Source organism: Desmodus rotundus, chromosome 1 (assembly GCF_022682495.2).
Source record: "Desmodus rotundus isolate HL8 chromosome 1, HLdesRot8A.1, whole genome shotgun sequence".
Lineage (NCBI taxonomy): Eukaryota > Metazoa > Chordata > Mammalia > Chiroptera > Phyllostomidae > Desmodus > Desmodus rotundus.
Window position 1 is genome coordinate 42,222,540 of NC_071387.1, and position 14,419 is coordinate 42,236,958.

General features: G+C 33.9%; 1 protein-coding gene across 4 annotated transcripts in view; it reads right to left on the reverse strand.

Moving 5' to 3' along the window:
- The window catches only part of VPS13A (vacuolar protein sorting 13 homolog A), a 204,021-nt gene that overhangs the window by 79,947 nt on the left and 109,655 nt on the right, over nt 1-14,419 (reverse strand). For all 4 annotated transcript variants that reach the window (XR_008426793.2, XM_024555661.4, XM_045191605.3 and 1 more), the window contains exons 36-43: nt 13,619-13,746; nt 13,100-13,269; nt 12,328-12,545; nt 11,125-11,357; nt 3,637-3,729; nt 2,939-3,295; nt 1,491-1,592; nt 49-207 (exon numbers count right to left, since the gene is read on the reverse strand). Coding sequence is in view for 3 of the 4 variants with exons in the window: in XM_024555661.4 (XP_024411429.2) it covers nt 49-207; nt 1,491-1,592; nt 2,939-3,295; nt 3,637-3,729; nt 11,125-11,357; nt 12,328-12,545; nt 13,100-13,269; nt 13,619-13,746 (1,460 nt within the window). In the remaining variant the exon portion in view is untranslated. The remainder of the gene's footprint in view (nt 1-48; nt 208-1,490; nt 1,593-2,938; nt 3,296-3,636; nt 3,730-11,124; nt 11,358-12,327; nt 12,546-13,099; nt 13,270-13,618; nt 13,747-14,419) is intronic.

A 14,419-nucleotide genomic window follows, 5' to 3' on the forward strand; every position in this document is an offset into this window, starting at 1 on the left:
ACTCAGACGAGGACAGATACATTTAAAGTTTCAAATGTCTCTTCTTACCTTGACTAAATTATTTAACATTACAATACCACATTTGGATAATGTAATGTTTAGTTGGTCTTTTGAATAGAAACTGATGACAGTTTTATATTCTGGAACTTTGTAATTTTCTTCTTCAGTATCTGATTCAACAATGGCCTGTTTTGCTTTCTTTTTCATCTAAAATGACATACAAATTATAGAAATATAAGGAAAATTTCTCTCTAAGAGCACAACATAACTCACTTTGCAAAGGACACGCTTTAGATAAATTCCAGTAACATTAAAGAGAGCAAAACATTTTATCAGTTCCACTGCCTTATTGGAATTACTTGGATTATCAGCCAACTAAGGTCACATAACACAGGAGCAGTATTAGAAGAAAAATTCTCATCTTCAATGATACTAAAATGACAGTCATATTTTAGAAGAAAAAAATCAAAATTACTAACTGCATGTGGCATCAGAATGAAAATGAAAAGCACATACTTCACAGCACATGAAAACTCAGAGAGAGGAAAGTCACTCAGTCTACTGGCCATGTTATAAAGGAAGAACAGAAAACCAGGGACTTAAAAGTCCAACAAGAGCTACAGGACAGTGCCACTAGAACCCGGAAAGAAACAATACCATCTCCTTCTTTTTAGGATTCACAGATCCAGTGCCCAGGTATATATTCCAACCTAAAAACCACCAAATAAGTCCCTTACCCAAATCCTTTACCTAAAATGTGTTAAATCAAATGGAGTGATCTAATACAAAAAACCTGAACACGCCAAGCTAGTCACCTTTGTTGTTAATTTAAATGGCTTTAACCACCGAACACCTGTCTGCAGGTTGGCTGAATCTTCATTAGGGAGGAAACATGCTAGTAATTCTGTAGTCACTTACTTCAGAAGTGTAATTTCATCCACCTAAAGGTCCTGATTCTTATGATTACATAAATGCACAACATATTTCAAACCAAATAACAACATAATTTTCTTCCCTATGCACATCCTTCAGAAGACGAAGGAAACACAGGATAAAACCACCACCTACAAGACGCCAGTGGCATTTGAAAAGGAGTGGGAGCTCTGTAACCAGAACTGCACCCCACTTCCTCCACTTTGAAGGTATGTGTATTACTACTTCAGCAAAGCCCCTCTCTAGTCTCAGTCTTCTCACATTACCATAAAGTTAAAACTGTATATTCTTCAGACAGTTGTTATAAGGGTGAAAGTAAAAGTGTATCATTTAGACAGTGCTTAGTACATATTAAATGTTATATAACAATTTGTATTAGAAAAAGCATAGGTGGGCATTGACCTTGGGTTTGAAAATTACATTCAGAGATCAAACAGGGAAGCACACAGCAAGGCTCACAATGAGGAAACCTAAACTTTGTTGTGATTAAAATTAATGTGTTTTCTTCAGTGTATACATCTTCAATTTTTGAAAAATTTTTAGAATTCAAAATGTACCTTGATTCCAAGATTCCATGGTCTAAATTCCTCAGTCTGATCAATTTCCAAGGGTTCAAGCAAAGGTTCCCACACACCAAACATTTCATTGTAATAATGCACCTATAGAGAGAAGTTTTAATTTTTTAAAAATGGGCATTCTGGTATTTGCTACGATGACCTTCCATGTTGTTTTTCTCACTACCGTTCCTTTTGGCTGCGCTGTTTCTTCTAGATGCAAGCCATCCTATTTGCCACTCATTGGTTTCCTACACACACTCCCTCCCTCAGCGTTTTCCTCACCTGGTTAACTTCACAGTTCAGTCTTCATTATTTAATCCAGACAACATTTTCTTTTAATAACCTTTCCTTGACTGGCAGTCCAGGCTAAACTAAAAATCTGTGTCTGTTTATCATATATTATTGACATTTTTAGTATGTCTGTCTACCTCTACTGACTTTTCAAAAGCCTTCAAAGGCAAGTAACACAGGATTCAATGGGTGTATATTTATTTCAATTCTCTGAACTTCCTGGATATCTTAGATTAAACCCTCTGGAAAATACACAGAATTCCAGCCAGAATGTGAACATCTATAATCTAGTCAGTCAATTCTACCTCTATTAACATGTAACTGTATCAACACAGATAACATAGCAGATTATAAATCTCTGCATTTCTGGATAGAAAGGTAGATTATCAGATTAGTTTCCACTAGATATAAACTTGATTAATAATTTAAACCAAAGTACCTCTGGATGATTCTATATAGGTAATTCCAAAGCAAAATATACACTGGTTCAAAGAAATATTTCTTATGCAAAGTACTCTTACAAAAATCTAAAAGATCTTCGTGGATTCTCACTAGAGTATAAAGATTCTGCATTTTATAAAAGTATATGATATATCCTTAATTCTTTACATTACCCTTTCAGAAGAGATTCAGAAATAGTTTACTTTTAAAGAAAACTTAATTCATAAATTCTTTTAAGTTCAATTTAATTCATAAAAATAAGAATTTTGAATCCAACAAGTCTATTAATATATTATGTTTAAGTTGATAAAATTAATTGAAATATAAACCTTAATGCTTAATGTGGATAAGTAGTCTACAAGTAATGTACTGCAGGTCCTCAAATAATGTTGTTTTGTTCATTGTTTTTTTACTATAACAGCAATGAGATGCTGTAGGAATTTACTCTTGTTCATATCAATTAGCTATGGTAAAACTGGTTTTGTTATATGTCCTTTTGCGTAAAGCCAAAGAACCTATCAATGACATTAAGTGAGGACTTACTGTACACACAAAACTATATCACAGGCATATATATATAAACTTTCTTCCAAAAGTTTTGTAAGATGACATTATATTTATAATGTTTAATTTAAATACTTAAATAAGATTCTCAAAATATTCCATGCATAGCATTATTTGTTATAAAACCTAGAAAAAATACTACATATGCTTACTTCTAGCTCCAGCTGACAGTGGAGATTTATGAGGGTACTCCAGTTTTTGCCTTCCCCTGAAAAACATGATTTTGCCAAAAGCATAGGCACTGTTCTATGACCAATTCCAGCCTCGAGAACTATAAAAATAGAATCAATGTTCATTTTTATTCTCTCTCCTTTAGGTACCAGTTCAGTTGTGGGAGCTATGTTTTGAACTTCATTTGGTTCTTCAAGAAACCACATTTTTAAATTCTTTATATCCTTTTTTTCCCATAAATGTGCTGTAGAAGAAGTAGTTTCTTGTGGGATGGTTTCCTTCGTTGTATAAAGTGCTGAAGTTATGGTAATCACAGTATTTATGATAACTGGTGAAACCTAAGGAGAAAAAATTAAACTAATAAAAAAATCTATTCATACTCTTTTAAAAATACATACATCAAAAAAATTGAATATATTTGCTGAAGGACAATGAATAATTAATGTTGAAATAATTCTACTACTACCATGAAATAGCAAATACAATTCATTGCCTACAAAACTTTTTTATCATAACTAATTTCAATGAAGATATTTACATGAATCTTATAGATATTAAAATAATTTTAAACTACAGCTTTTTATTTAACAAGAGTTGCTATAATAATTGCTTATTTCTAGTGTTTACTATTTTTTTAAGTTCACTAAAGATCTAAATGACTGACTACATTTTAACTTACCTTGAGTGTCAGAGATTTTACTGATATATCAATCACTTGTGGATCTCTACCTGCCTGAGTAGCTTGATAGAATAAGTCGCAGGGCTGCAAAACCTATGAGGAAAAAAATCAATACCACTAAATTACCATTTTCTTAAAATATTTTTATTTAAAAACTTTCCTAGTAATAGCTAACTGTATTAAATAAACAAGTTAGTCAAAACTGTTAAAAAATAAGTGACTCTATACTTCTTAATTATTCTCTTTACATAATCATTTATATTAGGAAGTATAATATTAGCAGTATTACTAACACAATGAGTAATATGTAAACATATAAATATATAAAATTTGTATTACACATTTTATTTTACTTACTAAAATAAAAACTTATGGTATTTTTTCCATTATGAAATTACAATGAAATGTTCATCTACATAGAAAAAGCTACAAAAGATGAGATGGAAAAATTACAAACACATTAGACTTACTAAATAATCCTTCATGTAATTATAAATTTACTGAGTTTTCCCTAACTGTGGTAAGCAGAATTCTGCTCTCTAGCACCCAGTAACTCATATTCCTCCCAAACACAAAATATATTCACCTCCTCCTAGGGTTCTTAACTGTCTCATGCCATTAGAGCCCAAAGTCCAAAATCACATTATCTAAGTCTGTATCTCATCATACATCTATCTCATCTCTCTCTCTCACTGATTCAAAAATCCAGAATCTCATCTCTTACCAACTCGAAGTCCAAAACTAAATCAGCTCCAGGTGCTGATGAAATTCCTGGGTGTCATCTATTAAGTAAAGCTGCTAAGGCACAATTTCTTTCCCTTTATAAAATTGTGAAACTAAGATGAGTTACCTTTTCCCACCACTCCCAACATAGAATGGTGGGATAGACCAAGGATGACAATTACCGATATTCCTGTTCAAGCGGGGAAAATGGAAGGTAAAGAGAAGCCACGTGTCCAAAGCAGTTCTGAAATCCAGCCAGGTAAATGACTTTCTTGATTTGGTTTCAAAGCCTAATAACAATTCTCTGTGGCTCTCAGCTCCACCCTGAGCCATCCTTCCTTCTTTATAAAAGGTAGTGCAAGTTTGCAGCAGGGTTTTTTTTTTTTTTTTTTTTTTTTCAGCTGAGTAGTTTTATCATAATGCCCGTAGATTGTTGGGCATTCAAGAGTCTGTCTTCCTTTTGTGCCCCCCTATCCCCCTAAGTCCATGCTGGCAGTGCTTCTGCTAAAATAGTTTTCTCACAAGGTTTTACTCCATTAGGCAAAAACCACATCTACAGATCTTTTTTAAATACTCATGGCCTCCTCCTGAGACAGCTGAGGTTGATACCCTTATGATTCCTAGAGTTCCTCTAGTTTGACTCAGAAGTTACATGAAAGACACACACATTAATTTCTTGAAAGGGCCCTTTGTGTGACTGAATACTATGAATTTTTGATCTAAGGTTTAGCAAAAGATTATATAATCACAGTCTCTTCTCTATACTACACTTTAGCAGCCAATTCTGACTTTTAACATCTTATGTCATTTAGAAGGCTAAGAATTATCAAAATCATTAAGTCCTAGTACTTTTTGTTTTATTGTTTTTCTCTCAGTTTCTCTCTGCTCTGGCATTTTACTATGAAAAGTAGAACACTGGGTAGCACCTTCAAACCAGGCAGCTGGGAAATCACAGTTACACATCCATGTCGGTCACTTACGCATTCTGCTTTACATAACACTGCAGGACAATTTTGCAAAGCTTTCTGTGACTACGTATCAAGCCATCCTTCCAGTTTCCAGTAACATGTCTTTTATTCAATACCTTCTTTCTGATAATTCATTGGCAGTGTTCTCAAAGACCGTATTTCTACCAAGAGGTTGTTCAACACAATTTAGGCTTTCCCTATCATTCATTTCAAAATTCCTCCAGCTTCTCCAAACCTTTGCATACTGCCCAGTTCCAAAGCTGCTCCCACATTTCAAATAACTGCCGCATCTTACTTCTGGTACAAAAATCTGTATTTGTTTCCTACTGCTGCATAACAAAGTACCATAAACTTAGTGGCTTAAAACAACACAAATTTATTTTTTTCTTCATTTTCATGGGATAGGAATCTTGCTGAAATCAGGGACCAGCTGTTTGTGTCCTCTTCTGGAGGCTTGACCAGGGAAAGGTCTGTGCACAAGTTCATTCAAGTTGTTGGGATAATTCATTGCTTTATGGCCCTAAAACTGAGATCTCGTCTCCATCTGCTTGCTGCTGTCAGCCGGGGATCATTTTTGACTCCTATTAGTTGCTTATAGGTTCTTGCCATGCAGCCTTCCCCACAACAGGGCAGCTTGCTCCTTCAAGGCCAGCATTTTTAAAATTAGGTTAGGCCCACCAAGAACCTCTCTTTAGTTAATTCAAAGTTAACTGATTAGTAACCTAATTCTATCCCTTGGTCCTGTCCACACTCAATGGGAGGAAACCACACTGGGTACATGCAACAGATGGTAGAAATCTTGGGGGCCATTTTAGAATTCTGCCTATACTAACAATAAAAAATAAATTCAGAAAAAAATATGACAATCAGACCCATTCTCCAAAGAAATCGCAACTAGTATGTGACTTAAATATTCAATGTTCTTTCTTGAAACTTCAAGGACAGGAAATTATAATCACATTACAATACATAGCCCAAGAGTTTCACCATAAAATTTGTGTTATATCTTCATCTTAAGGAAGGGAAAAAAACAAAAAAAGTATTATTTTAAATACATATAAAAAGTTTCTAACTTGAAAATTTTTAATTGGCTTTTTTGTATAGCCCATTCCCCCCTAAAATAAAGTATGCTCTTTTCCTTATCCGACTCCTATATTTTCAAGTCTTGTTAAGCTTCCAAGGATTAAAAATGCAGCTGGTCCAATATGTTAATGACAAAACTACATTACAATCAAGTTGTCCATAATACAGTCCATACATCAATTTAAAGATGTAGAAATATATCTTAAAATAGAATTACTTTCCTACTATTAATATTTTATTATCTCCAACTACATTCATTGTATTTTAGTGCCATTTTTATTTTTTCCCCCTTTCTACTCCGATTCTCACTATACAATTCCCATTTTATATGATTTTTCACTATTGATGCATTATTTTCTTACTGCTAATGCTTCCCCTTTAAAGAATGACCTCCAGCTCTCTAACCTCTATAGAAGCCTACAAGAGCTCACTGTAGTTCCCTACTTAACAGCATTATCTTGGTGATTGGAAGGCTGCCCCAAGTTGAGCACCATTGAGTAACAAGAAAAAAGGAGTATATGAGTATAGATGTTGGTTTGTGCAAAGATATGGGGTGGCAATCTGTGTTCTTTGGAACCCAGCTCTTCTGCATATGCTAATCCTTCATCCTGAAACACACTCCTATGACTCCTGTTTTAGCTCAGTTGGTTAATACCTAACTCATCCTTCAGGCATCAGCATAAATGTCACTTCCCCTGAGACGACTTCATTACTTACTCCTCCAGAACAATTATAGTCTCCTACTATGGAATACAACAACAAATCAAAATGCCCTCAAAGTTAGGATTGACCCATAAATATAAAGCTGGTATGCCACTGCACAAAACATCAATGTAATTTATCATAAGAATAGTAAAAACTATGATAGTTCTTTAAAAAGATGGCAGTAGACAGTAAAATTCCATACTTACTCATAATTAAATTCTTTTATATTAGAGATGAAGGATTTCTCAATACACTAAAGGTTTTACATGTAAACTCATAAGCAAATATTAAAACTACAGTAGTATGACCTCACTTAGCAATAGGGGTACAATGTGACGAATGCTTATAGCCATTCAAGGAGAAAACAAGAATTTGACTTTTGCAGGTAATTTTCAGAATATCTAATATTAATAAAATAGTACAAGTCACAAGTTTAGGAAAGTTATAGAATAAAATAAATTCATGAAAAGAGCTGATAACCATCTACAACAAACATAAAAAATTAAATCTCTGGATCATAATTTAGCTTTATTTATAATTTAGAAATTTATTTAAAATTTATTATAAATCCCCAATGGGTAAAATAAACTCAGATAAACTTATAGTCTAGAGGCCACAAAGATGAGTTTATCTCATATGTTAATATTTCAAAAAATTGGGAATCATATATCCTTTGAAAATTAAATAAATTCTCATAGAAAGAAACACATATACAGTAAGTCCTTACTTAGTGTCCTTGATGGGTTCTGCAACTTTAAGTGAAATGATGTATAATGAAACCAATTTTACCAAAGGCTAATCGATACAAACAAGTTAAGTTCCTATGGCATCTCATCAGTGTTACAACAACACATTTAGTTAATAACTGAACTGAATAGCATGACTCTAAGGCCTGTTACACACAACACTTTATATACCTTTTCGAAAGGTTCGCAAATAGTCATGAGCCCCATAGATGAATGTTGAATTAAGAAACTCTGTTCTAACAGAAAGTGAAAATAATGCCAATTAAAGTTCCACTAATAACAACTTATCAAAATGCATGTGGCCAAAAGTGCTAGTTGGCCATAAATACTCTTCTCAAAATTCCCTATTATCAAAGAAGTTTCCCTTGGGACATGATGGCCCAGCTAAAGATATCCTTTTTTAGACTTTTATTTCCATCTGTGAAGGGATCAACTCACGGCAGAGCAATAATTCACCTACCAATTGATATATCATGTAAAAAAAATTCTGCTTAATAGTATAAGCAAGCTACCAAGGCAACCTTGCCAAGTGCCCAACAAGGGGAAAAAGGAACAGAGAAGCTATCTCAAAACTTGGTGGTAGTTTACTGTCTAGCTATTTGTCAAATTCCTTACCTAAATACTAAGCAGAAGGCTACTGTTAGTAGAGTGGAATGGGCAGTTGTTTTAGAACACTCAGCAAAATGAGGCTGAGAAAAAATTATTTCAGAATTTGCCAAAACAGGCTAATAGGGCTCCCAGACGGGACCCTAGAGAGATACTATTTAATAATGGATATGAATCAGAAGTAAGCAAGGCCTTACCAACACTATAATTTAGCCTCCAATAAATTGTTTCTACTGCCTAACAAAATACAGTGAAACCCTCTTTAAAGAAAGAAAACATCATGAAAGCCTCTCTACCCTTTCATTATACTGTCTGACATTCAATTTTAAAATACCTGATATATGAGAAACAAAACCAAAAGGTAAAACAGAAATACAACTCAATTATTGCGTTAGCAAAAGTAAACTTTAAAATAATTGTGAATAATTTTTAATAAAAAGGATAGGAAAAATCAATAAAAAGGACTGATTGTAAAACCTAAAAATTCAGTAATAAAAATTAAGACTCTTTCAATAACTGATAAAACTGACCAAAAAATTGATCTAAGAATACAGATGATCTAAACAATAATAAACAAAATCTATATAAACAGAATTCTCCTCAAACAACAAAACACATTCTTCCAATGTATTTAAATATTCATAAAAATAAAATTAATGATATCGTGGGAAGTAAAGTAAGTCTAAACAAATTTCAAAGAATTAAAATCAGGGTATGTTAACAGACCACAAAGATATTAAGGTAGAGATCAATGATAAAAAGGTAGATTCATAAAAACTTCTCTAAGGCTAAGCTCCAAAAGTTTACTACCTATGTTTTCTTCTATGTAACTTATTGTTTCAGGCCTTATATCTAAGTCTTTGATCCATTTCATGCTAAGCAAAATAAGTTAGACAGAAAAAGTCAAGAACCATATTATTTCACTCATATGTAGAATATAAACTAAAAGCAACAAATGAACAAAAAAAAGAATCAAACAAAAACTCAGTATGGTGGTTACCAAAGGGAAAAGGGTGGAGGGCATTAAAGGACAAGGGGGTCAAATACATGGTGATGAAAGAAGATCTGACCATTTCTTCTCCTTATCACCGCCACGCACCTCTGGCAAAATATAAGCTTGACTCATTATAAAGGGCTTGGTTCCCCTGTATTAAACCACAGCCATTATATTAAGACATTGTACCATGTTCCAAAAAAGAAACATGTAGTTCTAGCATGTCTTAAACTATCTTTGTGGTGGCCATATCTCTTGTTATAGCAGCCTAATTAATATCCTAGCTAATACCAAATTTCATACCTAGAAATTGGTGCTGTTGCCAACAAAGTAAAAGAAATATTTGTGGTTGATTTAGTAATTACATGGACAAAGTATATCTCAAAATACAAAGTGGTGGATGACTTTAACAATGCTATATTGAAGTATTTGGTAAAACTGCTGCTGGTGATAACTAGGAAGGAAGACCATACAGTTTTTAAACAGCCAAAAACTTTAGCCATACAGTTTGGAATATTTAGAATGTTGTTGTATTATTAGCTCTTTCTGCTGTTTGCAAAGTCCTATACGAGAAAGGAAAATACTGAGGAGATTCAAGCTCTAAAGAGAAGCCTCAGCAAGACATAAGACTGTGGCTCCTATTCTTTCTCTGGCAATTCTTGTTAAAATCAGAGATAGGAACCAGCCGGTGGCAATCAATCAATCGATCAGTCAGTCAATCAGATTACAAATGTTCTCTATCTCTCCCTCCCCAAACCTACTGTTAAAGTAGCCTTTAGTAAATCAGATGAAGAGAAGATTTTTCTGGGCACAAGGTGACTCCAAAAAAAAAAAAGACCACATTCTCCAACTGTTTTGCAGGTAAGTATGGTCACATAGCTAGCTATGTTCAAGCTAAATGATGCATATAGAACATATATACAATTTCTAAGTCATCACGTGAAAGAGAATCAGATACCCTCAGTTTTCTATATCCTACCTTTTCTTAGTGATGAGCTATCAGCCTTGCAACTACAGATTTATAACTTACATTTCCATGTTGACAATTTTTAGAATATTTATGCTTCTAGTATTCCTGTAGAAGACTAAACATTTTTATGTTTTATAAAAGTATTAGGGGTCAGATAGTTAACTTGAAAAGATGTCTTTGAAGAAATAAGTTTTATGTTATGAAGAGAAGGCCAAGAGGTTGCTAGAGTAAAACACAAACGTGGAATATGTCAGAGCAAATGGCTGAAGTTCAAGTATATTGCATGAAGAAAAGCAAAATCATGTATCTGAGCAAAATATCCAGGTGAGAGGAAAATATGAAAAAAATAAAACTGCAACAACGTCTCAAACAACTGGTGGGCAATCTCCCAGCCTAAGAACAGTGTGGAATTGACATGGACAGAAAGTCCAAGTGGGGTCTTTAGAAGCGTGAAGATGAAAACAGCCTTTTTAGTGAGACTTATTCACACAGACATAATAAAATGAGGAACAACCGGAAGACTGAAAAAGAGTTTCAAAGCGGGTGTAATAATAATCCAGATTAGGCTCTCCAAGCAGAAAGAAAGGACTTTATAGAGAAAGGTTGGAAAGTCTGTAGGTAAAATTCCTAAAGTGGAATATAGTAAATCCAAACCAGTTTATAACTAAGCAGACAATTAAATAATAAACTCACTGTAGTGATTTTGTCTTTTCTCTTGTCTGGAAGAAATGGGCATGCTCTCATTTGGAGATCTTTAATAGCAGCGGTCATTGTATTGTTCTCAAGGTCACCCTTCCAACAAATTTCACATTGAGTCGTAATGACTAAGGCAGGAGCATCATTTCTTGTCATGTCGGCCACAAACACAATTTCAGGATTTTTAATAATAATATTAATTTCCCACTTCTCTTGTTCCTGTATAGGTGCTAAAATAGAAATAAAAATAAATGAATAATTAAAAATATTTCTAAATCTTTGCTATATGTATTATTTATAAAAATTTATTATGTATCGGAAAAATGTTATTTTCATTCTAAGTAAAAAGTAAAATAAAAGAATCTTAGATCCCAAAGAAATAGCAACTCTGTTAGTATAAGATTTGAAGAAGCTACTGACATAAGGACATTTAAAAACATGGGGAAAATCTTGACTATACCATGGTAGACCAGAAAACTAATCCAGTTTCTGACTTCCAACTTGATATGCTTTCCACTATGCCACAATAAAGAAAATATGTGAAAGACAGTAAAAAACTATAAATAAAATAAAAATTAGAGTATTTTAAGTTAAAATACGTCTTTAATAATGAAAAGGAGTGATTGATTCATCATTTCCCCCTGCTAGTTTTCTTCCAAAAATTTTTTCAAATTACTTCCTGCAGAGAAATACAGGTACTTATTATAATAATGGTCTCATTAATTTTTGAACCCAATATATATTCACGCCTTGAAAAATATGCAAATTGAACATCCCAACAGAAAAGTATTCCTCTTACATCTGAAAAAACAAAGATTTTAATTTATCAATTCACTTAACCTCATCAAATAGAACAGTAATTTTCAACCATTTTCACCTCATGGCACATATAAAATAACTATTAAAATTCTGTAGCACACCAAAAAATATATTTTTTGCTGATCTGATGGAAAAAATAGAAATAATTTTAATTGATTCACACGAGATGGTGAATGTTGTGTTGGCTTGTCGTCATATTTTTTATTTGACAATCTAAGAGAAAAGAGGTCAGTGCCCCTGACTAAGCAGTCGGGTACTGCATGTTTTAAAAATTCGTCTGGCACACCAGTTGAAAATCACTGATCTACAAAGCTAGTCAAGTTAAGTGCTATTGTAGCGCTTCAATAGCACAGATATTAGACATTTTAGTCAATAACTAACCTTCTTCCTTAGCAGTCCATGCTTGAACACTGGTTTCCACAGCAGTGCCTGCGGTGTAGGCCTCAAGAAAGACATTCGCCACTGTCAGCAGAAACTCCACACTTGCACAAATATACATTTCTTGAAGGACCAAATCAGTCACGCAACCATCTCTGACTCTTTTATACTTTACATCCATCATGTCCTTTTTGTCAAATCCAACTGTCAGCCCTATCATTCTGAAAAACACAATGATAATTCCTATGAGTATTTTACAAGAAACTGAACATGCCAAAAAAATCTCAAAGACCTCTTATCCCTTTCACTGACAGCCAACCAGCCTCTGAAGTCATTTCTCGCAGGAGGATCCCCAAGTACTGCAAATAATAGACTTACAAACTTCTGGAGCATACCTGTTCCATAAATTAGGAAGTGTGTCTTTAAGAAATTATCAGAATTTGGAATCTCAGCATAGTTTTCCTCTCAATTTTTTCATGTATTTCCCATTATAATTTGAATGGACTGATAATAATTTAGATAATATAGGTTAAGTTTTAAAAAACCAAAATAATGCCACTGATTATTTGTATTTAATCAATCTATCAACCATCCAGCAAGAAAAGCACATAACTGAACCAAGACATTTTAAATGTTGACTGATAACCAGGATTCAACTGAATTAAAGTTTTGAAGATGTTAAGGATCTACCAGAAAATGAACATGCAACTTTGGGAATAAGTTTTATAAAATACATCCATCATTTCTCAAGTAAAAACTCAAAGAACACCATTACCTAGGAGTTGCCTTCTTGACATGAGGCCTTTTATCATCTAAAATACAGTTTTTTAATGAAAAGGCAGAAAGTGTGGAGTCATCCGTATACATTTTTAAAGTGCTTATTATATTCTCCAACCTAAATTCAGCAAGTTTCAGAGCAGGATCACGGACATCTGTAAAGGAAGTCTATAGAGGAGAAAGTCAATACAAACTCGACACACAACACAAATACACAACATTTTTTAAAATATGAACTACCACATTCTCTGTCTCCAAAGGACGCACTAATGAAAGACCAAAAACTATAATGACTTTAATTTAAAAATTTATTTTTCACATCACTGGTTATAAAAAAGATAACTCATTTTAAAAGGAAAGTGGTTAAAATTATTTTATTAAAATGAACAGATCAGTATTTTCTCTCACAGAAACACTCTAAAATATACATGAAATATCAGTAACTGTTATCTTAATAAACACTCACTATATAACTTTCATCAAGCGGAAATGTATTTTCTTCCCCCCCGCAACTCACCTGTTCCGGACCTGGGCTGTACAGTACCATGGTGAGATAGTCAGTTCTGAAACTCATGTTTAGTGTTGTCTTCACTTGAGAGGCACGGGAATGTACTTCTACCACAGCAGCTGTCACTACAGTCGTCCCTTGAAAAAATTATTAGATTAAAAAAATGTCAGGAAAGATAGAACTCATTAAAACAGACTTGAAATAAATTCAACAGAATTATTAATTAAATGGGTATAGGAGAGAGTTACAGTAGCAATAAAAAGTCACATGATATTAATTGTTGAAATTGGGTAATGGGCACATCCATGTTATAAATGTAGGGTTGTTTGTATATTAGGATTCTCTTTGACCGGAAAAGCTGTGTAAAAATCTCAGGGCTTTGTGAGAGTAAATTTTACGAGCTAGTGGGTTGCGCTTTAAGATAAGTAGGTTTGGGGATCTCCCAAAATGCCAGAATGAGAACTTTGTTCTTGTGAAGCAAAATCATCTCAACAGCCCTATCCTCTGTCTGCACTGGTGTTAAAATTTGAACCCAGTCAGGTTCCACAGAGCACACTATAGCCAATATTCGATGCACTGCCTTTCTTGTAACAGGGTGCAGCCAAGAGGGGGGCCCCAAATAGGGATTTGTAATGGGGTCCAGAAGAGCTTGGAGATAATTGGCTCCACACCACAGGCCACACCTGCCCGGAATGTTGGCAGCTGTGGCCAGTTGTGGGAGGAGCCAGAAATGGGGCTGCAGAGGAAGACTGGTGCTGGGATTTAAACCCAGGCGCGGCAGCCATTGGGCGTCTCTTTTTGGGACCACAG